General features: G+C 36.1%; 1 protein-coding gene across 2 annotated transcripts in view; it reads right to left on the reverse strand.

The window, feature by feature from the left end:
* Auts2 (activator of transcription and developmental regulator AUTS2) overlaps positions 1–24,933 on the reverse strand; it is a 1,053,970-nt gene that overhangs the window by 526,879 nt on the left and 502,158 nt on the right. For both annotated transcript variants that reach the window (XM_077802807.1, XM_077802806.1), the window contains exon 4: positions 18,714–18,749. In XM_077802807.1, the coding sequence (XP_077658933.1) occupies positions 18,714–18,749 (36 nt within the window). The remainder of the gene's footprint in view (positions 1–18,713; positions 18,750–24,933) is intronic.

Raw genomic sequence — 24,933 nt, forward strand, 5'->3', positions numbered from 1 at the left:
TCCATATATAGCCAAATGAAATTAAACATCCATCTCTCACCCTGCACAAAAATCAACTCAAAGTGGATCAAAGACTAAGGCACTAGAACACAGACCTGAGCCTAATAGAAGAAAAAATAGACCCAAATCTTCACCATGTGGGCCTAGAATCTGACTTCGTTAACAAGACTCCTAAAGCACATGAAGTAAAATCAAGAATCAATAAATGGGATGAATTCAAATTAAAAAGCTTTTTCTCAGCAAAGAAGACAATCAATAAAGTGAAGAGAAAGCCTACAGACTGGGAAGAAAATCTTTACCACGTGCACTTCCTATGAAGCATTAATCTCTAAGATACATAAAGAACTAAAAAATAAAAAAAACATTTAACACCAAAAAAACAAAACCCACAAATAACCCAATAAATAAATGGGCTAAGGAACTGAACAGACACTTCACAGAAGAAGAAATACAATTGATCAACAAATATATGAAAAATCAAAACTACTCTAAGATTTCATCTCACTCCTGTTAGAATGGCAATCATCAAGAATACAGACAACAGGGCTGGGGTTGTAGCTCAGTGGTTGAGTGCTTGCCTTGCACATGAGGCCCTGTGTTAGATCCTCAGCACCACATAAAAATAAATAAAAATAAAGATATTGCACCCATCTATAACTTTAAAAGAAAAAGAAGAAGAACAACACAGGCAACTGTAAATGTTGGTGAGGATGTGGGGAAAGGTACATTCATACAATGCTGGAGGAACTGCAGACTGGTGAGACCACTATGGAAAGCAGTATGAAGATTCCTCAGAAAATTTGGAATGGAAAGCATCTGATCCAGCTATCTCACTCCTCGGTTTATACCCAAAGGACTTAAAATCAGCATACTACATTAATGCAACCACATCAATGTTTATACCAGCTCAATTAACAATAGCTAGACTACAGAATCAATCTAAGTGTTCTTCAACAGAAGAATGGATAAATATTTTCAATGGAATATTACTCAGCTTTAAAAAAAGAGTGAAATTATGGCATTTGCCAGTATATGGATGGAGTTGGAGAATATCATGCTAAGCGAAATAAACTAATCCCCCCAAAAACAAAGGCCGAATGTTTTCTCTAATATGCGAATGCTAATTCACAATAAGGTACTAGAGAAGAACAGCCTTGCCTTAGATTAGGTAGAGGAAAGTGATGGGAGCGAAGGAAAGAGGATTGGAGTAGGAAAGACAATAGAATGAAACAAACATTATTATTTTATGTATATATGTGACTACATGACCAATATGATTCTACAATATGTACACTCAAAAATATGAGAAATTACATCCCATCTATGATATATCAAAGTGCATAAATACATTCTACTGTCATATATAACTAATTAAAATTAATTAAAAAATTATTAAATGCTAACTAGCATACTAATTCACTTCAAACCAGCAATATGGAACACACTGAATGCTAACAACATTCTTATCACCGCATGGAAACCCCTAAGATCACTCCTAAAGTAAAGTGTCACAGTGTATTCCAAAATATTTGGAGGGGGGATAAGGAAAAAAAAACTCAGAAACTGATTTTTATTACTTGGGTTATAAAACCCAAGTCCGAAAAGGCATATAATATGTTAAAACTTTTGTTGTTTCAATAAGTATATTTACTAGAGTTTTGTCTAAATTTTTTATTAACTTATTTTACATGTCATAAGAATAACATACTGTCTTGTTGATTACATCATTTTTAGGAACTCTCACATTCTTCATTTCTAAAAAAAAAATCTAAATGAGAAATCGGTCACAGAAATTCTGAGACTCTGTCATTCACACGAGTTTTTGTTTTACTCTGATGTTTCCTTGAAACCTGAGCATTTAGCAACATGCTAGGCTTGAGTTCTGGTCTCCAACAATAGAAGGCAGACTCAGAAGAGGCTGCAGCACTGTAGACTCTATCAGACTTCAAAGAACAAAACCACGGGTACAGACTTATAAAGGCATTGCTTGAAAAACTTTAAATGGTGTGAATCAGAATTTCTAGAAATCTTTTTAGTTGAGAAATTTCAAAGGACAAATTTATAAGATTAATAACCCAAGATTCAGCAGATTAAGAATTAATTGTAGGGGCTGAGGATGTGGCTCAAGTGGTAGCGAGCTCGCCTGGCATGCATGCGGCTAGGGGTTCGATCCTCAGCACCACATACAAACAAAGATGTTGTGTCTGCCGAAAACTAAAAAATAAATATTAAAATTCTTAAAAAAGAAGAATTAATTGTATAAGAACTAAAGGATAGGGGCTGGGGATGTAGCTCAAGTGGTAGCGCGCTCGCCTGCCATGCGTGCGGCCCGGGTTCGATCCTCAGCACCGCATACCAACAAAGATGTTGTGTCCGCCGAGAACTAAAATAAATAAATAAATAAATATTAAAAAAAAAAAGAACTAAAGGATAATTATTATTTTTGTTTTGAATGTCACTAAGACAATACCAGTTCTCTTTGTTCTCAAGCTACCTACAACCCATAAAATCTTAATAGATTCTGTTCTTAAAAAATGCAACAAAATTATTTCAAATGTTTTATTCTCAGTGGCCTCCCACACCCAAATTCAGAAACTCCTAAGTCTTCTTAATTTTCACTACCATATAGTTGTTCCCACAGATCCAATGAGAACTGGTCTTAATATTTAGTACAATGTGTATGGCCTTATCTCTAATGTCACATTTGGGAATGAGGCTCATATAATGTGGTATGATATTATACAAAGAACTAAGGGTGACTTTATATGACTTATTTACAATACCTGCACAGAAAAACTACCCTGGGGACGGGGTTTATGGCTCAGTGGTACAGTGCTTGCCTTGTATGTGTGAGGCACTGGGTTAGACCCTCAACATCACATAAGAATAAACAAAATAAAGATACATGTCCATGTACAACTAAAATAAATTTAAAAAGAAAAACTACCTTGGTACCTGGTTACAGAATTCAGCCATGCAGATGGAGAAGATCACATCCTGGCAGGCTACCTTCGGATATTTGGAAAACCTCAAGAAAAGAAATCCACTACATTTACAGGTACTACTGGTGTTAGAGAAGGTTCCTTGGACTTGAATTTCCAACCTCAGAACAGCCTTTTTGTAGAGACATAATAAAATAATTTTAAAAGTGCAACGTGAATTTCCTATAAAAACATTCAACAAAGCAAACTATAAAAAGGCTTCAACACTAAATTAATGCTCTTGCTATACCCACATAAACAGGATAACCTAAGTGAAATGGTGGAGAATCTGTGCTTTGAAGGAGCACTATGTGGCATCCACAGCATACTCTTTAGCTTCGCCTAATTTGATGTCAGCTATTTTAAACTCTGGAAATTGAAGATAGGTGATAGCCTTGAAAAAATCAGTACTGTATATGATCATGTGACCTCTGTCCCAGCAGAGACCAGCCAAATCAGAGTATTTTTCATTCTCACATTCAAATACCAGCCACCAAGTGATATTCAGATAACCAAACAGTGCAGAGGTGATTCTGAAAGTCACCTACTTATATATACGTACACAAGTCCATTTTCAGATTTTCTAGTAAAAAGGGTCACTGCTCAAAAATCACACTCTGGTTTTAGCCTGGTGCTGAAACTGGGTGATCTTTGAAACACACAGAGCTTTCTTCCAAAACACTGCAAATGGGCTGCATATGTAGCCAAGTACAGAGCATTTAGCTTTCATGACTTGAAACTGAAACCCTAGGAAGCAGAAGGCTTTATACGTGACAGCTTAAATGCTTGTAATCAAACTAATTGGCAACACTATGACCTGAAAAGAGTTTTAAAGCACGATAATATATGTTTAGCAATCAGGGGAGCAAGCTTTCATTATTCAGACTCACGTCTGCAATTTTGCCATGTTACAGGACCCAAATGTGGGTGAGAGTTAGCAAGCAGAGGATGGGAGAAAATTTAAAAAAAAATAAGTAAATAATTCTACTGCTTCAAAGAGTAAATGAACCAAAAATGAGCCTTTTTCTGAGTTATGGAAAACAATAAAACTTTATTAAAATCTAATAAAATTAGCCTCATAAGGATCAGGAGTAAACACAATAAAAGGGATATGTGTTACTTCAAGAAAAATTGTATGCACAGAAACTGTCAAGGCTGTAAAACATAAATTCCTTTTGCAAAGAAGTAGTTTAATATAAATAAAATCTTATTAGTCAATTTTCTCAAATAGAGAAGTAATTAGACCCATAAAAGTACTTTTAGGAAGTACTAATTCAGTCTTCTTCCTGCTTTCCTAAATTATGAAAACATCCTACAAAGAATATAATGAAATTCTTCAATGAGTATGACACAATAACTGTGGTAGAAAAGTGATCAAGCAAAAAAGAAAATCAGATTTAAAAATCTACATGAGTCTTGCACAAACTATATTAAAGTCAAAATAGACTAACACAAATATGCTTATACTTAAACCAGATCAAGGAGATGATGACTATACCTGAAGCTTACCTGCAAAGTACATCATGTACAAGTACAACTTGAGCCCACAAAAATGCTTACAGGTTGACAAGAGGTGTGGCCTTAAGTGAGAGTTTTGAAAAGTATAAACTTCCCTGAAACGACAAGCTTCTAAATAAGACATGGAAGAAATCTCAAAAGGCATTAAAAATATTTTGAACTAAATAATGATGAAAATACAAATTATCACAATTTGTAGGATACAGCAAAAGCAGTACATTCAGGATGATTCACAGCACTGAATGCACATATTGGACAAGAAGAAAGATGAAGTCAATCATTCATGCTTCTAGAAAAGAAAACTGGAAAAAGAACAGCAAATTAAACAAATCCAAGGTAATACTGAAGAAAAAATAAAATTTAGCACAGCAATGAATAAAATTCAAAACATAAAATCAACAGGGGAAAAATTTTAAAAAAAAAGGATGAAAGATAGAAAGCTAGGTCTTTGAAAAAAATATCAATAAAGTCCAATAAGTCTCTAGCCAGGTTAATATAAAAAAAGAAAACTATAAAATAGGCAAAAAACAACTAACTTTGGAAATGAAAGAGGAAACTTCATTACAAGTCCCTTTGGCACTAAAAGGATAAGAAAGGAAGATTTTTTAAAAACTCTATATCCACAAACTTGATAATATAGTTGAAATGGACCTTGAAAGACACAATTGGCAAAACTCACACAAGAAGAAACAGACAATTTGAATAGGTTTATATCTATTAAAGAAATTGAATCAATAATTAATAATATCCCAAAATATAAAGCACCAAGGCCAGACAAGCTTACTGGTGAATTTTAACAAATGTTTAAGAAAGAAATTTTATATCAATTCTTTACAAACTCTAAAAGAGGACAGAAGGAGAGAGAATTCTTCTGAACCCATTCCATGGGTTACCTGTATTACCCAAATACCAAAATCAAAGACATTGCCAGAAAACCACAGACCAGTGTCTCTCATGAGCAGAGGTAAAAAAAAAAAAATTCTCAATAAATTATAAGCAAATGTAATCCAATAATATTATTAAAAAGCCATTCAACATTTGAATACCAATTAATGTATCCATTGTATAAATAAGATGAAGAAAGAAATCCAAATGACCATATCAAAAGGTGAAGAAAAACATCTGGAAGAAATCCAACATCCATTTGTGATGACTCTAGAAAATGAGAAATAGAAAAGAACGTCCTCGAGTAGATAAAGACCTTCTACTCCAAAACCTACAGCTAACAGATTTAATAATGAAAACTTCAGAAGTTCTTGCAAAGAACAAAGGAGGAGGCAAGATGTTTCCTTTCACCACTGCCATCCACCATCATACTATAAACCACAGGGAGAAAAAAGGTATACAGATCGGGAAGGAGAGGATTAAATTATCTTTGTTTGCACATGACATGAAGATGAAGTCATCCCATGAAGAATTAAATTGATGAAGAGTTATTCCATGTTCATGCACAAGACAACTCAATATTGTAAGGATGCCATATGTCAACACAATCCATATGAAAATGGATTATTTTGTAGACATCAACAATCTGAGTCTGAACGTTATATCCCCCCCCTAAAAAAAAACAAATAGAAGAGCCAACTCAATATTGAAGAACAAAGTCAGAGAACAATAGAGTTTTACTCACATATAAAGAAGAATAAAATAATGGCATCTGCTGATAAATAGAAAGAAATGGAAAAAATCATGCTAAGTAAGATAAGAAAGACTCAGAAAATCAACGGTTGAAAAGTTTTATCTCATAAGTGGAAGCTAGAGCAAACTAAGGGAAAGAAGGTGGTAGGGATGGAGATTGGATATCATAAAGATACAGGGAAGATCACTGGAGTACAAGGAGGAGAACAAGAGAGAGGGAGGGAGGAAGGTAAAGGGGAAGATGGAATTGAACAAAATCATGTTAAATAGGTATATAAATGTAGCAAGGGGAGTTGTACCTTTATGTATATGTAGAAAGTACCAATCAAAACTAAATAAAGGAGGGGTTGAGGGCTGTGGCTCATTGGTAGAGCACTTGCCTAGCATGTATGAGACACTGGGCTCGAACCTCAGTACCACATATAAACAAACAAACAAACAAACAAACAAATACATCCATTGACAACTAAAAAAATTAAAAACAAAAAACTCAAGCAAAAGGAAGATCAGTAGAGGGAGAATGTTGGGAAAAGGGGGAGAATAAACAGAAACTAAATCTCTTGCATGTATGAGTCTGTCAAAATGAACCCAATACTATATATTTTAAAGCTCTAATAAAATAAAATAAAAAACAAGCATAAAAAGTAAACATACTACCATATAATCCAGCAATCACAAATCCTCATATTTACTAAATAAATGAAAATCAAGTCCACACAAAAACCTACACAGGTTATTTCTAACAGCTTTATTAATAATTACCTACATCTGAAAATAATCAAGACATCTTGTTAGTAGACAACTATATAAATAAACTTTGGTATACACAGAAAATAAAACATTATTCAATACTAAAAATTAAATGATCTATTAAGCTAGACAAAGTCATAGAGGGAACTTAGACACATAAAAGTCAATCTGAAAAGCCAATACATTCTACAGTTCCACATAGATGACATTCTGGAAAAGATACATGTATGAAGAAAGCAAAAAAGATTAGTCATAGAGGTTAAAGAAGAAGATTGGAGAAACAGGCAGAGTAAGAAGGACTTTTACAGCCATAAAGCTATTCTGTAAAGGACTACACTGGCAAACATGACACATTTGTTAATACCTATGAGTAAAGAATACGGAGCATGACGCCTAAGGTAATCTATGAACTTTGGGTGATAAAGATGTGCTGACGTACGTCCATCAGTTGAAAAAATATACCACTGAAATATAGGAAGTCTTTAATGGGGGTACACTGTGCATGTGTGAGGACAGGGGATACAGGTGAAATCTCTCCCTTCCAGTTGTTGCTGCAAACCTAAAATGCTCTTAAAAAGTAAAATTCATTATTTACAAAATGTAAAAAAGATGCGCAGGTATTCTTATAAACAAAAACGTTTGGGAAACTTGGGAAGTATCCTGGTCTACTCCCTTGCTTTTGGTTGGACCTTGTTCAAAATGGTCTATATATTCTATACATAATAGTAGGCATAGTTATAAAAAGAACACAATAATAAAACCTCTTTTTCTTTTTGGGGGGAAGAGAAGGCAGGATTCTATGCTTGCCTGAAAAAACTCTCTTATTCTATGTCTACTGATTGAGGTAAAACAAATACAGGCAGACCTCAAATTCAGCATGTTTCTGGAAAGGTAGAGAGGAAAAAAAGCAGTTACTATTTTCCCACTGATCACTATGAAAAAAGCACTTACTCTCTTGGCAGAATAATTTTCTGTTATAAGGCTTAGTTCTTTACTTAAATCTCTGAACTATATGACTTTAGGAAAGTTGCTTACCTTCTCTGAGCATCAGTTTTCTTATCCATACAATTAATATAACAAATAGTTCAAATTTCCTAAGGTCACTGTGCAAAGCTAAATAATTAATAAATGTAGATAGCTGGTAATAGTCTCTGGAATATGTCAAATAAACAAATACACAGGAGTGAAAATCATTAGAAAGATCCATGCTAATTAAAATCAGCAAATTTATCACTAATTTGCTGAAGCTGGCTTTGAACTCATGATCCTCCCGTGTCATCCTTCAGGGTAGCTGGGATTACCAACAGGCACCACCACACCCAGCCAGGGTTGGTTTTATTTTGCTTTTCTTCTTTCTATAGGAGTTCGAAAGTCTTATACTCTGAACACTAAAGAGAAAACACAAACTTCAGCAACAAACCACTGAGGCCTAGCCTGGGTAAAGCTAAGCATAGGAGTATAAGAGTGCGGGAGCTGGGTTCAGGGGCAAATGCCTGTAATCCCAGTGGCTCAGGAAGCTGAGGCAGGAGGATTTCAAGTTCAAAGCCAGCCTCAGCAACTTAGTGAGACATTATCTCTAAATAAAACATTTAAAAAAAGCTGGGGATATGGCTCAGTGGTTAAGCACCCCTGGGTTCAATTCATGGAGATGTACACACACACACACACACACACATATGTAAGCAGGAAAGAAACCCAACTGTAACCACTCCCTCAGCATGCCATTAGTCATCCAGGCCTAATGAAGCCAAACTTTTCTCAGATGTATGTGCATAAGCAACTGGTTCTGCAATGGTTTTATCTTTGTGAATATTCTGAGCTAAAGAACTTAAGTGACTATAGAATGAAGTTCACTATTCTAGTGAACTATTCCAGTATTCAGGCAGAGAACACTTGGCACAGGAATATATACATGTACAGTCCCTTAATTAGTGATTAAATAGTCAACATATCCACAGATGTGCTGACACAAAAAAGTCCCTTCAAAGAGAATTGAATATCATTATAGTCAATGAACAGAGATTAATAAACAAGTTTCATTAATTTCATGGTTGAACCGATTCAAAATTATCAATAATTTAAAAAATCAATTATATGTCAAAACTCAGTAACATTAGGACACGACTAAGTAATAGCACAAAATTACTAAAAATACTAGCAAGTTTTTAATTACCTCCTTTTTCTCATTATTCAAGCATAACTGTTAAGATTTAAATGCTATATCAAATTGTACCACTTTTGAGTGTGTCCTTTCATCTATTTTAGACAATAATGTTTGTTCACATATGATTCATTTAAAGAGGTTTACTATGAATATATTCACAACCTGACTAAACCTAAAATAAGTATATTTTAATGTTAAAGTGCCATTATGTAAGATAACAATGACTCTTACACTTTTCCAAGGAGAACACCCAGTTCATTTTTTAAAAACAATTAGAATGAATAAAAAGAAAAAAAAGTAGAATATGTTAAGTATATACATGGATTGTCTCAAAGCCATTTCCAAATGTGTCTATGGATAAACAAAACAGAAAGAATAATCCTGATTTCTATTGGGATTCCAGATAAAAGTCACCAGTAGAAAAGAAGGTGAAGAACTTGTAATTGCCACCCCTCATACACTGACTCCCATAAAGTTCAGGTATCATAAAGACAACAATGAGTAAAATCTAGCAGCACTGATTTTTTTTTCTGTCAAGAAGGAACAAATACAAAACTGAATTATTTTCATGTGTGAAACTAAAAAGAACATCAATATATTGGATGACAGAACCCAAATAGGCCAAGTGCACCAAATGACATAAATTTCAACTGAGATTTTTTTCTTAAGGAACACACACACACACAAAGGTCCTATGTTAAGACTGAAGCAATTAAATTTTTTAGAGAAAAAAAGTGAAAAAGAGAGTTGTTGGTTAAGTCACTGTCATCAAGAGAAGATACCAGTGTTAACACTTGACAGGAAAACTGATGTGATCTTCAACTATTACAACTGAAGATCAGCAGGCAGGATGAGAGCGGTCATCCTCCTAACTCTCCCACCTTCAAGGTACTTAACTTTCAAAGTTGTGTTCCATATTGGCAGATGGACTAGGTGATTCTTAAAGTCCTTTCTGACCTAGAGATTTTATAAATCTAAATCTATGAAAAACCAAAAGGGCAGGTCTATGTCATTCTCTAAATTAATAAAGCTGGCAATTTAACACACTTAGATGAAGGCAATTTATGACTATACTACAACTCTGTACAAACACACTTTATGGTTTCCATTTACTCTTGATGCTTAGCTGCTTAATATTTGATTAAAGACTATTTTGAATTCATCAGCTTCTTATGCTTCTGTGAATGTTTTAGCATTAATACTCCTTTTCCCCCTAAATAACAGGTTTGCATATCACAAAGGTAGTTCTACTGCAAAGTTACTTAAAAATATATTTTAGAAACCCAAGGGAAATTAATATCTTGTTCCTTTTGGATTTAACGTTGAGATGGTAGCTGCCCATGACCTTCCCTTCATGGTATACAACCTTACCTTCTCTCAGCAAAGTCAAACTTATTTCCTACAAAGGTATGAAAAAGAAGCCTGTTGATAGGTTCTTCTCACAAAAGGTAAAAAGTGTGTGTCCTTTAGGGATCAAAATGGAAAGGAAGAATTCCTGAGGGGTAATAAGAAAAATATGGCACATGTGTGCTTGGCAGAGTTCTTGGTAAGTCTCTATAATGCTCCCTGCCTGACTCAGAGTCTCCCCAATTTCCTTCTGAGGGCAGCGCAGTTGTACACACAAGTAGTCATTTGTTGGTCTGCACAAGATTATATGAGATGTGATGAACAATGAAATATTAGGACTACACTAGGAACCACTGCTGTTATGCCTTGCTGCATTTTTAATGGCTCCTTAAAATCAGAGGCCACAGCAGTACATTTAGGTAGGAAATACTGCAATTATCTGGCTTTACCACTCCATCTGAAATCTGCCACTATATTACAGTTTATAACTTCTAATAGACTGTCATCTCCTTTGAAAAGGCTTGTACCTGAAAACAGCCACAATCCCTGCACCTGGATTTATTACCAGAGAGTTGTCAATGGAGTTTAAAATGAGTTTTGTTTGTATTTTTCATCCTGAAAATAAGACACCAAAGATTTCAGACCATAGATTAAGTACTGTACAAAGAAGGTCCCTTTAACATGACTTCGGGCAAAGCCAATTACTAAAAGACAATGGTAGATCATTTTTTACTGTACTAAGAAAATTAAGGTTTGTTAAGAGCGATTTGTGATGCTCAGCCTTGGGTAACTGTGCTAGTCTTTCAAGGATATGTTTATGGGACTTGATGGTTTACTAAACTGTGCTATATCTTAACAACTTGTCACCAGGGTGCTTTTGTTAAAACAACATTGTAGTTTAAATGGATAAACATTTTTATACAAGCAAAATGCATTTTAAATGTTTGACTTCTAAAGTCAAATACTGGGAGATAGGTGAAGTGTCTTAAACTACCTAAGCCTCCAAATAACTCTTATTTACTGCTAGAGCTGACTAAAGGAAAATGTGACAGTTGGAGTTAAAACAGCATTTTCCCTCTTTAACGAGACCCAGTTGTATTTTTTAACCTCTTTTCAAATGATACTCTTGGTATCTCACAAGCTATAAGTTTTTTATGCAATAGATTGTGAGGCATCTAATTTACAATTTCAGGGGGAAAAAATTCTAAACCAATTCAAGCAAAGGGAGGAGTACTTTGATTTCAGAGATTCTCACTGATAGTCAGTAAAACTCCAGATCAGTTAATCTACTGAGATTATGTGGATACTCAGAGTAAACCTCAGGATTTAACATCACCTGTGGCTCAATTTCATTTAGTTCATGTCAATGAATACAGAATTTCTGTGACGTGGACATCTCTAACTAGGACAAGACTACATTCTTTAATATCTGTATCAGAAATACATAGGGATTAAACTAAAATTATTTTCAAAATTCTGTGGCAGCAACCTATCCATGCCCCTGGGATTGAGAACACAAATGGCTAAAGCCTTTATCACAACCTCTCCATGATCAAGAGCACACTCCAGCTATGGAATAGGATGGACAAGTGACTGAACACAGCTATGGAAAAACCCTCCCTGAACAACAAATACAAATCACTATTCATTATTACTTATTATTAATATCAGTTATTATAACTATTACATTATACAGTGTTATTAATAATTAATGAGTTAATTTCAAAGAAAACCATATTTGGCCACTCCACTGAAATCTGTACTTCTTTCACATACACAGACACTGACGCTGAAAGGCAATATTTGGCATATGCTACAGTCCCTATATTCCTGTGACTCAGGGACATGAAAGAAAGGCAGCAACATCAATAAAAAACACAGGTCCCCTGTGGCCAAAAGTTCAGGGATAATATGGACTTTAAAATATGAAGAATATGGCTGGGGTTGTAGCTCAGTGTAGAGCACTTGCCTAACATGTGTGAGGCACTGGCTTCAATCCTCGGTACCAGTATAAATAAAAAATAAATAAATAAAACATAGATTTTTTAAAATCTTTTAAAAATATGAAGAATATAAATGAAGGCCCTATAACAATTCTCTTGTCTGCTGGTTCCTTGAATCTTTTTCTCCAATATGATTCCCTTCAAATCTGTAGGGCCAGAAGGACAGAGAAATAAGGCTGAGGGCCGTTTTCCTGCATCCATCAGGAGCACCTAAGCTTTCATCTCATCTGCTTAAATGGAGTTTACAACAGTAACAGCAGACATTCCCACAGATAGTAAATGATTAAAATACTTAGGACTATTCCCTCAGATGAGGATTGAGAAAAGGTGAAAACACGAGAGGACTGGTTGCACACAGGGAGATACCAATTCGATCCTTTCTCTCATCCAAACATTCTACTCACCAGATTCTCAATTCCCTTGTATTGAAGGAGAATGTTAACACTAAAGACGGCGTGGAGGTGGGAGACAATCTCTACAAGGAGGGCTGGAAAAGTAATTCCCTTGCAGGGATTCCACCAATGATTAAAAGTCTGCTGGCAAGAACTTCCGAGTACTGGTCACCTCATTAGGAGGTTGGCTCCAAGATGTCAGACCTATTCTCAAAGTTACAATGCTGACAAATACCTGAAAATGTGACTAAAAGTGTAAGGACTGGAAATGAAAAATACATTTTTCAGTCTAATGCCCCTACAATGAAAGAATTTATCTATGCCTATGTATAGGAGTCTGTCAGAATGCAAATACTTAGCACAGGTTTAAACCAATCCTCCAAAGTAAAGAAAATTACTTCCCTGGTTCTTAAACCTACCAGAAGAGCCGCTCAAATCAATATAGATTATGATTTTTTGTTTATAAGAAGCAAACAGTTCAGGGAAGTATTTTTAAAGTTAGAATTCAATAATGTGGTAACCTAAGCAGGATCTGGAGCTCAGTGTTAGAGTACTTGTCTAGCACAAATGAGGCTCTGGGTTTTATTCCCAGTACCACAAAGACAAGCAAACAAATAAAACAAAGTGGTAGCTTTTCACAATCAAGAACAACTACTGATTTCATTTTCCCAAATGTTTCTGCACTGTACACAGTTAGTTTCAAAAGCACTGTAGTGTCCTTGATTTTAAGTTATACTTAAAACACAACTCTAAATACCCACCCATAACTCCCAGCCTCATTATTTTTACACAGTAGGATTTTTTCCTGAGATGCTAATTCTAAATAAGAACACTGTAGTCATTGCTTCTTGATTTGATATCTTTTCTCCTTTTTAACACCTTGCTAAGTCAAGTTCAGGCCTACCTATAAACCATCCCCTCCTTGCTCATCCAATGCTCTGGCTTTGCCCTACATCCCAACCTTCAATCCCCATTCCTAAGCAACCCAAGTCCAGCCTTGTCCCAGAAATGTGGCAGAGCCAGTCCACTTTCCACACCTCCTTGCCATTCTTCACACTCATCTTCCTTGCTCCCTCTGCCTCAAAGTTTCTTCTGTCCTTTTTTTTTTTTTTTTTTTTTTTTTTTTTTTTTTTGTCTGCTGGATATCTAAGCCTCCTACAATTAGTTGACACTAATATGGGCATTATTCCACGTGCACTTCTCTCAGAACTGATCAGTGTATACAGTATCCAATTCAAATATGTACCCTTGACTTGAGGGGCAAGGTAACAGGTTATTGAACTTCAGAGTAAAAGGGCAAAAACCATCCCTTAACAACCTCACAACCTGGACAAAAAAGCTACAGGTCAACATGTGGCCCCTTCTGACTATCATCAAAACTATCAGCAAAACTTAAATAAACAACCCAACTTAAGGAAAACCATAACTGTGCATACCCTAGTTTAGCACGAGTATCACTAAACTCTTCTCCTTCATTACATAATGTGAAAGTTTTAATCACCAGATAGCAATGGGCTGGTCTCTTTGACAACTTTGAAGTATGTAGAACTGATCCAACTGAAAAGGATGAAAACTATTAGCTGAGAGTTCCTAAATCAGCGGAATTTAGAAAAGCAAAGCCAAGCTATCTGTGGCTGCTGTTCCGAGACATTCAGATCCAGACCTGTGAGATGGCTGACGATTATGTAGAGCAGCAGGCAGGACGGGCTCCGGAGAAAAGTGAGGCTTTGCTTCTTTATGTCGGAGGTCAAGTGGAGCCTGGCAAGTTAGTCGCCCCAAAGTAGCTGCCAACTGCTGGCATGTGGAGTCGGGTGCTTCTAAAGATGAATCCAGATCCTTCCTGTAATGATACCACACCCGTGGCCACTGTAAAGTCATTCACTGGCCTTCACTTTCAGCATTCAAATGTGCTGTGGCATCCACTTTTCTTTTTGGTGTCCAAGAGCAGCAAACATATGTGAACACATTAAACAAAACTTTCTTGACCGCCCAAGCTCATCCTAAGAGCTGCCAAAGCAGTCTTCACAAATATCAAGAGTTCTGAATGCCTCCGACGGAGAAAATAACAAGTGATGCTTAACAGGTAAACAGAAGGGCAGCCTACAGAAGAGGTCATTCCAACATCATCATGATCACATGATTAGAAGACAAAGGCCATATTTACTTTATTTTCACATACAGAGTGAAGTGTGTATATGTGTATATCTGTGTGTGTGTGTTTATCCATATCTTTATGCATATAGATCAGCTCAAACACAAAATTCTAAACACTTGAGAAACCTACAAGGATGATTTAATGAGAATGCTACATTTTATCCCACAGGTATAAATTATAACATCTAATTTTCATTATTAATTTTTGGTGGTAACCTCTGCCACCAGAGAACTGTACTACCACTTAATAAGACCAAGTTTATTCCATGACATAGTACAGTGTGAAAAACAGAAGGAAACAGTTATATTTTGTGACTGTTCAGTATGCATTAAATATCTTTTTCAACATTCACAACTCCATTAATTGATACTGATGAAGAAACTGACACAGAGGTATCAAATAATCTGCCAAGGCAAGGTCATACAACAGGTCATAAAGATCACACTCTACCTCTAAGTTCTTCATTCTACATTTGTAACGACACTTCAAATGCACATCTAAAAGGGGAATATAACCTAAAATATTTAAATTGTAAAGAAAATGTGTTCACTGCATTGATGTTTAAGAAAAGAAAATCCTATAATACTCCCAACAAGTTTTAGTATGCTTGCCAAAAAAGTAAAAGGAAAAAAAAAATGAACTGATTCCAACAAGTCTAAAATTTCATTTATATTTAGAATGTGAGCTGAGCTAGGCAAGTGTATGTAATGAATATATATGTGCGTATGTCTCTCTGTGTATATAACACCCACATTATTCAAAATCTCCCAAAAATGTGGAAAGTTTGTTCCAATCCTTCTCTATTTTGTCTACTTTAAGAATTCTTTGCAATATGCTTATGTAAATACTGAGTTTAGCTGCTGTTCTCATTTCTCAAATCTTCTGCTTTTTAATGAATTGGAAAAGTGACAGACTTAAGCAGACATCCTGGAACACAAAACCAAGGAGATATAAACAAATACAACCAGATCAAAAACAAAAGTGTCTTCTTAAAACACTCTAACTCATCACTACTGATACATCAAAAGAAATGAGAAAAAGTAGAGTACATTGGCTTTGGCTAAAAAGTGGGTGGATGAGAGTATGAGTATACATATGTACACACACACACACATATTAACACATAATGGACAACATTTTACCCAAGTTCACTTAAAACTGTACAGGAGCATGAGATCTAAAAGAAGAAAGACTCTGAAATAAAGAGCGAATCTGGGACATGGACAGTATTAGGCTGCTAAGCTCAACAGGTAAGTACCTTCAGTTTTCTTAAAGAGTTCACTTTATGGTTCAATTATATTAATAGCTCACTGACTCTGTGGGTGATTTGCCTCCATCTGCATTTCAAACAGATGCTGAAGAAGATTAACGATATAGTCAAAAATTCATATCCCACTTACCTGATGCTAAGTCTTCTTCACAAACAGGAGTAAATGGTTATTGTGCTATTAAAAAAATAGTGCAAAGAACATGTTTGCAAAATACTACAAGTTGTGTACATACAATATCCACATAAAAGTGTGAAACTTCACAATGTTGAATACTGGAAATTAAGTATATGTAATACTGTGGGAATGAAAGTTGAAAATGAGAGCACTTTTGATGAAGAGTTGGCAACAGTTATCAATGGATTTTTCACTTTGATAATACAACAATCACATTATTGGAAACACATTTTAAGTAGGACATTTTTGTCATACTTGAGAACTAAACATACATCTGGTATATATCTTCTCCATGTAAGCTAATAATATGACAGATTTTGATATAAACAAAGTCAGTCTATGAGAAATTTTACCAAAACAAGGAAAAGCTATTACAGTTATTCAATGTTGTCTGAATGTAAAAACCACTTTATACTCCTAATTAAAGACTCTATGCTCATAGCAATGTACTAAAAGTAACAAAAAGCAAAACGAAAATTTTTACAGATTACTCTTCTCAAGATAATCACATTGACAAAATAAGCTGGACTGGGGCACAGCTGTGATCCCAGCTACTTTGGAGGCTGAGGCAGGAGGACTGCAAGTTTAAGGCCAGTCTGGGCAATTTGGTGAGACCCTGTCTCAAAATAAATTTTTTTAAAAAAGCCAGGGATAGGGCTGGGGATGTGGCTCAAACGGTAGCGCGCTTGCCTGGCATGCGCGGGGCACTGGGTTCGATCCTCAGCACCACATAAAAATAATGATGTTTTGTCCACTGTAAACTAAAAAATAAATATTAAAAAAACTCTCTCTCTCTCCTCTCTCTCTCTAAAAAAAAAAAAAAAAAAAAAGCCAGGGATATAAATCAGCAGTAGCATGTGCAATACCCATTACCAGAAACAACAGCTACAATGTTCAGTCTAGAAGTGATCAGGGTGAGGTAGTAGTTTTGGCTTTGTTTCCGCTGAGGAAAGCAAAGGGGAGAATTTGCTTTTTGGATAAAGAACAGACATCGTCAACCTTCAGATTTTACTTCCAGCATCTCAACCCATATCCAGCCTGGTGTGAAGAGATGGCAGATGGGACCACGTCTGTTCTTTCAACTACTGAAGCAAGAAACTGAATGTATTCTGCTTGTTTTTATAAGCATGAATATTCAGTCACAATAAGTAGGAGCAAGGGTAAGTGTGCCAACTATATTAAGCAGGTCCCAAATCATCCTTATCCTTTTTCTCCTTTTATAGATTAAGACAAGAAAAGTAAAATCAACATCTAGAAAATACCATTTCTGCCAAGCTTGGAAAAGACTCATTATTCAATGAAATGATGCTGGTTTTCATACTTTTAATGCAAATGTATTGAGTGAAATGTGTGAACAGAAGAAAAACCAAAGTAATTTTGTTAGAGGGGGAAAAAAGTTAAGAGCAACTAAACTGAATTGGCAATTATTTTTTCACTTCATTTTTTTATGCTTTCATTATTTTCTCAAAAAATAGTAAACAGGCATTACAGTCTCAATGTTCATGATTAGCACACACATCAGACTCCTGTAAGTACCACAATAAACTTATACACGGATCCATTCTCCTGTTGTGTAAATAATGCCTATTTGTCATTCTTTACCACTTTATCTTGGAAAGGATTACTGAAACCAAAAAGGATAATTTTGCTATAAACAAACATAAGGAAGGAATAATTTTTTTGTCGTGCATAAAAAATATTGGAATAATTCCATGTCACTCTACCCTTAATCTTCCCCCAAAAGACAGAGAACAAGGTCCAGAAATAAAATAATACAACTCCATTTGCTAAAATGAGTTTAATGACTGTTAAAAGAAAACATAAAGGCCACCTCCCCAGACTGTCAGTGAAAAACATCCATTTAATTCCACCTCTCATCAAGAGTTTTTTTTTTTAAAAAAAGATAATTCATTGCATATACAGGAAAGTTCTTCAAGAAGTCTTGAAAATGAATGAATGCCTACCTCAATGCTCCATTCAAATCCTGTCCTAGTCAGGACATCCCTCAATAAACAAACAATTATGTAGCAAAAGTGGCCTAAGCAATCGGGTTTCCCTGTGTCCCCTGACACTGCCAGATGTGGGGAAAACATACTAGGTGCTTAGGAACCAGCAAGACATCTCAAACTGATGATCCCCTAGGGTCCAACAGGTAATGACTTTTAAAAATAAACAATTCCCAATAAAAAGACAGAAATCAGTCTGCTCTTTAGGATTGAGAGGGGATTTCTTAGATTTCTGCACATCCTAGTAAGCATTCATTCTAGAAGTGAATCAATGCCAAAGCAAGGCCCACATGTGGGAGTTGAGATAGACTTACGAAGTAGCCTGTTCCCAAGCTGGAAGGAGCTGAACTCTGCAATAAAGCATAAAGACAAAGTGGAAAATCAGCAATGGTTTTTAACATGTTTCAATCCACACAGCTCATTACCAGCCCTCTGCAGACTTTTCATCACCACATCACATCACCAGCGCGTGCTGCCCCTTGTCATCTGCTACTGATACAAACACCGTGTTGCTTAATTTCCCCCTTTACATCTCTCAACAACTCAGAGATGCTAACGTGCTATTTACTGAATTCCAAGCTTCTGCGGTGGATGTAATTGCCAATTTATTTGACAGGCAGCTGGGTAATGAATTAATGATGGCATTTCGCCCTGCACTGAGACTAAACAGACACGCATCAGCCTGCCTCCCTGACTTGCTGACATTCAACGCCCTGGTCTCAAGCTACTCGGTTTTGTGGCCACAAAGGGGCAGGCAAGAGGAAAAAGCCCAGACTGACTTGAAAATAAAAAGCCCAAAGGGCTTGGATGACTTTTCCAGTGTGTGACCTACTTGCCAATTTATTCCCTGAAGGCACCAGTTAGTACACACACAGTTCTTTTCAAAAATGAGACATTTTGTAAACATAATTAGTGACCAAATTGCAAAGAATGTGTGGGTAAAAGGAGGTGGTGAAAAGCACAGTTTTTTCTGAAGGTTTTAGTCAAAACAATTATCAATTTGGACTGCCATAGTTCTAACATACAGGGAACCCAAAAAACAATAATTCTGAAATGAATGCAGGGTATTATTTATTTGGAGAAAGAAACCAAAAAAAAAAAAAAAAAAAAAAAGGAACACTGTGTTTCAAACCTTTCTGAGGTTCTGCTCTTTGTTGTTTTTTGATTTGGGTTTTGGGGGGGATATTTTTGTTTGGTACTGCTTTTTGTACCAGAGATTGAATCCAGGTAAGCCTTACCCCAGTACTTTCTATTTTTTATTTTGAGAAGGGGTCTCACTAATTGCTGAGGTTGCCCCTCAAACTTACGATCTTCTTGCCTCAGCCTCCAGAGTTGCTCTGATTACCAGCATGCACCACTGCACCCAGCTGAGTGTCTTTTCTTTTTATGTGCTTTTCCTAAAACTTCTCCTTACAAAATTATGCCCCAGCCAGGCCTTGTGTCTCATGTACCAGATCAGGTGTTCCACCTTTCTGGAGCATCCCGACCTCAACCCTGATGCAATAGTCTTCCCTTCACTTTTATCTCTTCTACCAAGAAGTCTTGGTTCTTGGTCTATGAACCACAGGTAGGAAGGACCAGCAGGTTTATCCTTCTTTGTTTCACAGCACATCACAATGTCTTGTACACAAGATGCATCAAGTGAGCATTTGTTGAGTCAACATGTGAATAAATGAACGGACAGACTTTATACAGAAAAAAGGCTCAGGAGAATTAAACATCCCCCAAATACATTAGATGTGATTTTTTCTCTTTTAATTCTAAGCTATTTGAGAAGGAAAGATGGGATTGTAACTGTGTCCACATGGAGCAAAGATAGCACTATTCAGGGCATTACTAAATCAGGGTCCAGAGAACTTTCTTCACCTCAGTGTTTCAGACAAGCTCAGAGCAATAAAGCAGCACAGACATGGTCATGCATACTGGACTCAAGTCTTAGAAATCCTGCTCCAATCCTGATCTCACAGCAGTATGAAAAAAAAGATTCACGGTAGTCATGGAGACAGCCTCTCACACAGTGATTAACCATGTGACAGTGTCACATGTTTTCAGCACTCTCAGGCCTCCATGGAACAGGTGAAGGCAAAAGCCAAGTTAGGTCTCCACCAGTCTGGAGTCATGCCCCTGAGAAGTAAACTCATTTTAGGATGAATTACTCAGAGAAAACATGGGATTTGTTTATTTCATTCACCCTTCTTCCTGCAAAAGTATTTTATTCCAGAAGGAAAAGTACCCTTCCAAAACCACCTCCCCACCCCCACGTACACATCATCTTATTGTATACCAAAGAAAATTACATCCTTCAGGTCTAGGAAAGCTCTGTTATGCTCATTTTGCATATATATTGTACATTACTCGGGGAGCTAGGTGGAGAAGAGGGCTTTGTTGTGCATATTTGTTCTGGCTGTTGTTTATGCAGGTCTAACTGAATGAGGGAACAGTGGGTATCATTTCAATTTCTGATGTCAACATCAAATTACTTATTTAATTTCATGCCTGGTGAAGCATTGTATAGCTACACGCAGAATCATTTCACTTCATTTGTTATGCTGTGCTTTCGAGGCGATTGGCTTGCCTTCCAACTGACAGCTTTAATTACGACATGAATTTGATTGCACTGCTGAGGAATTAACATAATGCAACAAAGCATTTAAGCACCCTGCCTTATAACCCCCTCCCACCTATGAGCACAGACAGACACATGAAGGAAAACAGACACTAGATCCTCACGTATGTTAAAGGTCCACTGGAATTTGCTCCAGCATTTGCTAAAAGCTATATAGAAGCTCAGAACCAGAGGCTATTCACATTTGCCAACCCTCTATACTCACCATTTTCTTTCTTTCTTTTTTTTTTTTAAGGGAAGAGATTTGCAGCATTCTGTTTTGATTTCTGATCCTGGCAGACAACTTTATCAAAACCTCTCTTCCATGCTACCTTACCAAATGTTCGGGACACTGGCATTTCCTCCTGTCTTACTCTTTCCCCACATCTTTCTTGACTACTTGCTAGCTCCCTTCAATTATAGCTGGAGAATTTGAACAAAAGTAACATTTATGAAATAAAGAGATGTCTCTTTGTTCAGTCCTTCAATTCCAAGATTCTGGCTATGGCCTTGTATTCCTGGGACACTACTCCTGATCACCAATAGAAGCCCCACCATAAAAGTACGGATATAAGAAGTTACCAGCAACAGAGAGGCCAGGGTGTAACTGACATTCATAACAAGGATCATATAACCTAGGAGCTTTGCTATCAAAAAGTTCCAGTAAAGCATCTTGATCAAGTATGCTTAATCTAAGTCCCCATCTAAAAATACAGCTACAAATATTTGAAAACTTCAATAATTAAACAAATCAGAAATTACACAAGCACCTCTAAACAACAGGCACCAACATACTATGCTACAAAAACAAAATAAATGTTTACAAACAACATTTTTATAGTTGAAGATTTATTGTTAATTATTCATTTATTGACACATATTTAGAAATTGATACTGCTTTCTCATGTTACAGGAGAAGTCCTAGAAAGGCAGATAGGCAGTGGTACACTATCAAACACACTGCAGAACAATTCTTCACTGATCAACTTCATTTTAACTTTCTGCCCTCCCCCATTTCTAATAAGAGAGGGCTTCCATATTTCTTGCCTGAAGACCTTAATTGTGTACAAGTTATACCCATTCTAGTAGGTGTAAGAGGTATTTCCTTTCAATTTTGATATTTCTCTAATGATTAATAATTAAGACAATCTTCTGATGCATTTACTAATATTTCAACTTATTACCTATTTTTAAAAATATTTTTTTAGTTGTCAATGGACATTTTGTTTTATTTATTGATACGTGGTGCTGAGAATCGAATTCAGTGCCTTACACATGCTAGGCAAGTGCTCTGCCACTGAGCCACAACCCCAGCCCAAGTTCTTCCCTATTTTTTAATCAGGCTATCCTTTAATTGTTCAGTTGCAGGATTTCTTTACATATTCTGGACATTAAACACTTATCAATTATATGATTTGCAAATATTTTTTCCCACTGAATATATTGTCTTTTCACTTTCTTGGTAATACCCTCTGATGCACCAAAGTTTTAAACTTTGATTATGTCCCATTATGTCACCACTTCTCTTCTATTGTTCATGCCTTTGATGTAACATTCAAGATTGTGAAGATTTATCTCTGGGTTTTCTTCCAAGAATTTCTCTGTTTATGCACTTATGTTTGGGAAACAAATCCATTTGAGTTTATTGTTGTTCATGGTGTGATGTAGAGATCCAAATTCATCCTTTTCAAGGTGGAAACCCAACTGTCCCAACAGCATCTCTTGAAGAGGAAATTTTTCCCCCATTGAACAGACTTGGTATTTGGTATGGTTTAGATATGAGGGGTCTCCCAAAAGCTCATGTGAGAGGCAATGCAAGAAAGTTTAGAGGTAAAATTATTGGGTTATGAGAGACTTAACCCAATCACTTTATTAATCCACTTGAATGGAGTTGCTGGGTGATAAGTGTAGATAGACAGTGTGAGGCTGGAAGAGGTGGGTCATCAGGGGCATGCTTTGGGGGTATATATATTTTGTCCCTGGTAAGCTGAGCTTAGTCCCTCTCTCTGATTCCTGATTGTCATGTCCTGAGCTTCTTCCCTCTGCCACACTCTCCCACCATGATATTGCCTCATCTTGAACTCAGAACAATGGTATTGGCCAACTATGGACTGAGACCTCTAAAACGATGAGCAAAATAAACTTCCTCCTCTAAAATTGTTCAGGTCTTTGGGTCACAGCAGGAAAAAACTGACTAAAATAGTAATTTTCTCCAAAATCAGTTGAACTTACAAGTATGGGTTCATATCCAAAATTCTCAGGTCTATTCCGTACAGACTATATATGTATATTTGTACACGTGTATGTGTGTGTGTGTGTGTGTGTGTGTGTGCGCGCGCGCGCACGCGCATGTATGGCAGTACCTCACTGTTGTGATTACTGAGCTTTGTAGTAGCTTTTGAAGCTGGGACAGGCATGTCCTCTAATTTTGTCCCTTTAAAAGATTATTCTGGCAATTCAGGAGCTAAAACCATTCCATATGCTTTTGAGGATCTGGTTTTCTATTTTTGCAAAACAAAAAACAAAACAAAAAAAAAGAATTCTGATGGGTACTATGCTGACTCTATAAATAGCTGATGGTAGGTAGTGTTGACACCTTAGTAATATTCATTTTCCCTATTCATTGACATGAATGGTTTTTTGCAAATTTTTTTGAGTTAATGAGAAGTGAGGTCAGAGTAACAGTCAAGAGATCTCAGTGACTGTGCTGTTGTCTCCTCAATTGACATGGCTTTCATTTTTCCAATCTAAGAAGAAAATCTGACCAAGTAACTTGGGAATAATTCTCTGTGCCAATAAGACCTCACATTAAAAGCGTAACAAAATCTCAGAAGAGAAGTATTATTGTTAACAACTTAGGTTTGGAGATTATCATTATATACTTCTATCACAAAGTTAATGAAACATAAGAACACACAAATATATTCTTACACAAATAATATACTCATATTCAGAACAAAAGACTGAGTTAGCACTCAGTAAGTTAGTATTCATATAAATGACATTATGCCACATTAGAAGTGGAGATAATTAACTATAACCAACTTATTTGAAATGCTTTGCTAAATTCATTTAATTCTTATAAGAAGTTGATGTTCTATACACCAAATTTCACTCTAAACATCACAAATTTTCCCGAGATACATAGGAAAGTGGCTGTGTCTTGGAGTTGTCTGCTTTAACTGAGAACGAGATGAATGTAATATTATCATAGGGAATGGCTGAGTAGTCTGCACAAGCTTTTACACTACCCAATCTCCTCTCAGTAAAAAGGTTTTGAGCATACATTTCTAAGATACACATGTTTAAAAATTATATATCAACTATTCTTGCTTATTACAGTGAATATTAGTAAAGTTTAACTTTTCTCTCATAAAAAAGAAGCATTAACATTTTTTCCTTTAATGTGATGGATAGTTTTGCACACTGTAATTAAACCACTGCTTTCAAGCAGATAGGAAAAAATAAGACTAGAGATGAAGGAGTTTTCTCCTCACTACACATAATACCTGTTGCTCTTTGTCCACATTCAGGCATTCTGAACTGGTCTCTTTATCTTTCATTGTATTTCCTTAACCTGCTAATATTGCCTTTGTTGGTATCAACAATAAAAATTTCTCTCCACTTGATCCTTTTACAATAGTTTCCATATCTTGCTCTCAGAAACAAAAATGGGCAAAGAATGGTGATATATGGTGCATAAGGGCAGAAGGCAAGGTAGTCCAAAGAGGAACAGATGGTTCTCAGGAGAACAGAGGGGAACCAGCCCTGCAGTGGATGGGATGCTGGAGAAGGGTTAGTGCCAGATCTAGCAGGTAATGGGCCCCTCCAGCAGTACAGTTTATTCTCATAAGGTCCCATAGAAATCCATCATTAAATGTAATTCCTTCTCTTACCAAATAAGTAGCTACTTCTTCTAATAGGAAAGA

Source organism: Urocitellus parryii, chromosome 9 (assembly GCF_045843805.1).
Source record: "Urocitellus parryii isolate mUroPar1 chromosome 9, mUroPar1.hap1, whole genome shotgun sequence".
Taxonomy (NCBI): Eukaryota; Metazoa; Chordata; class Mammalia; order Rodentia; family Sciuridae; genus Urocitellus; species Urocitellus parryii.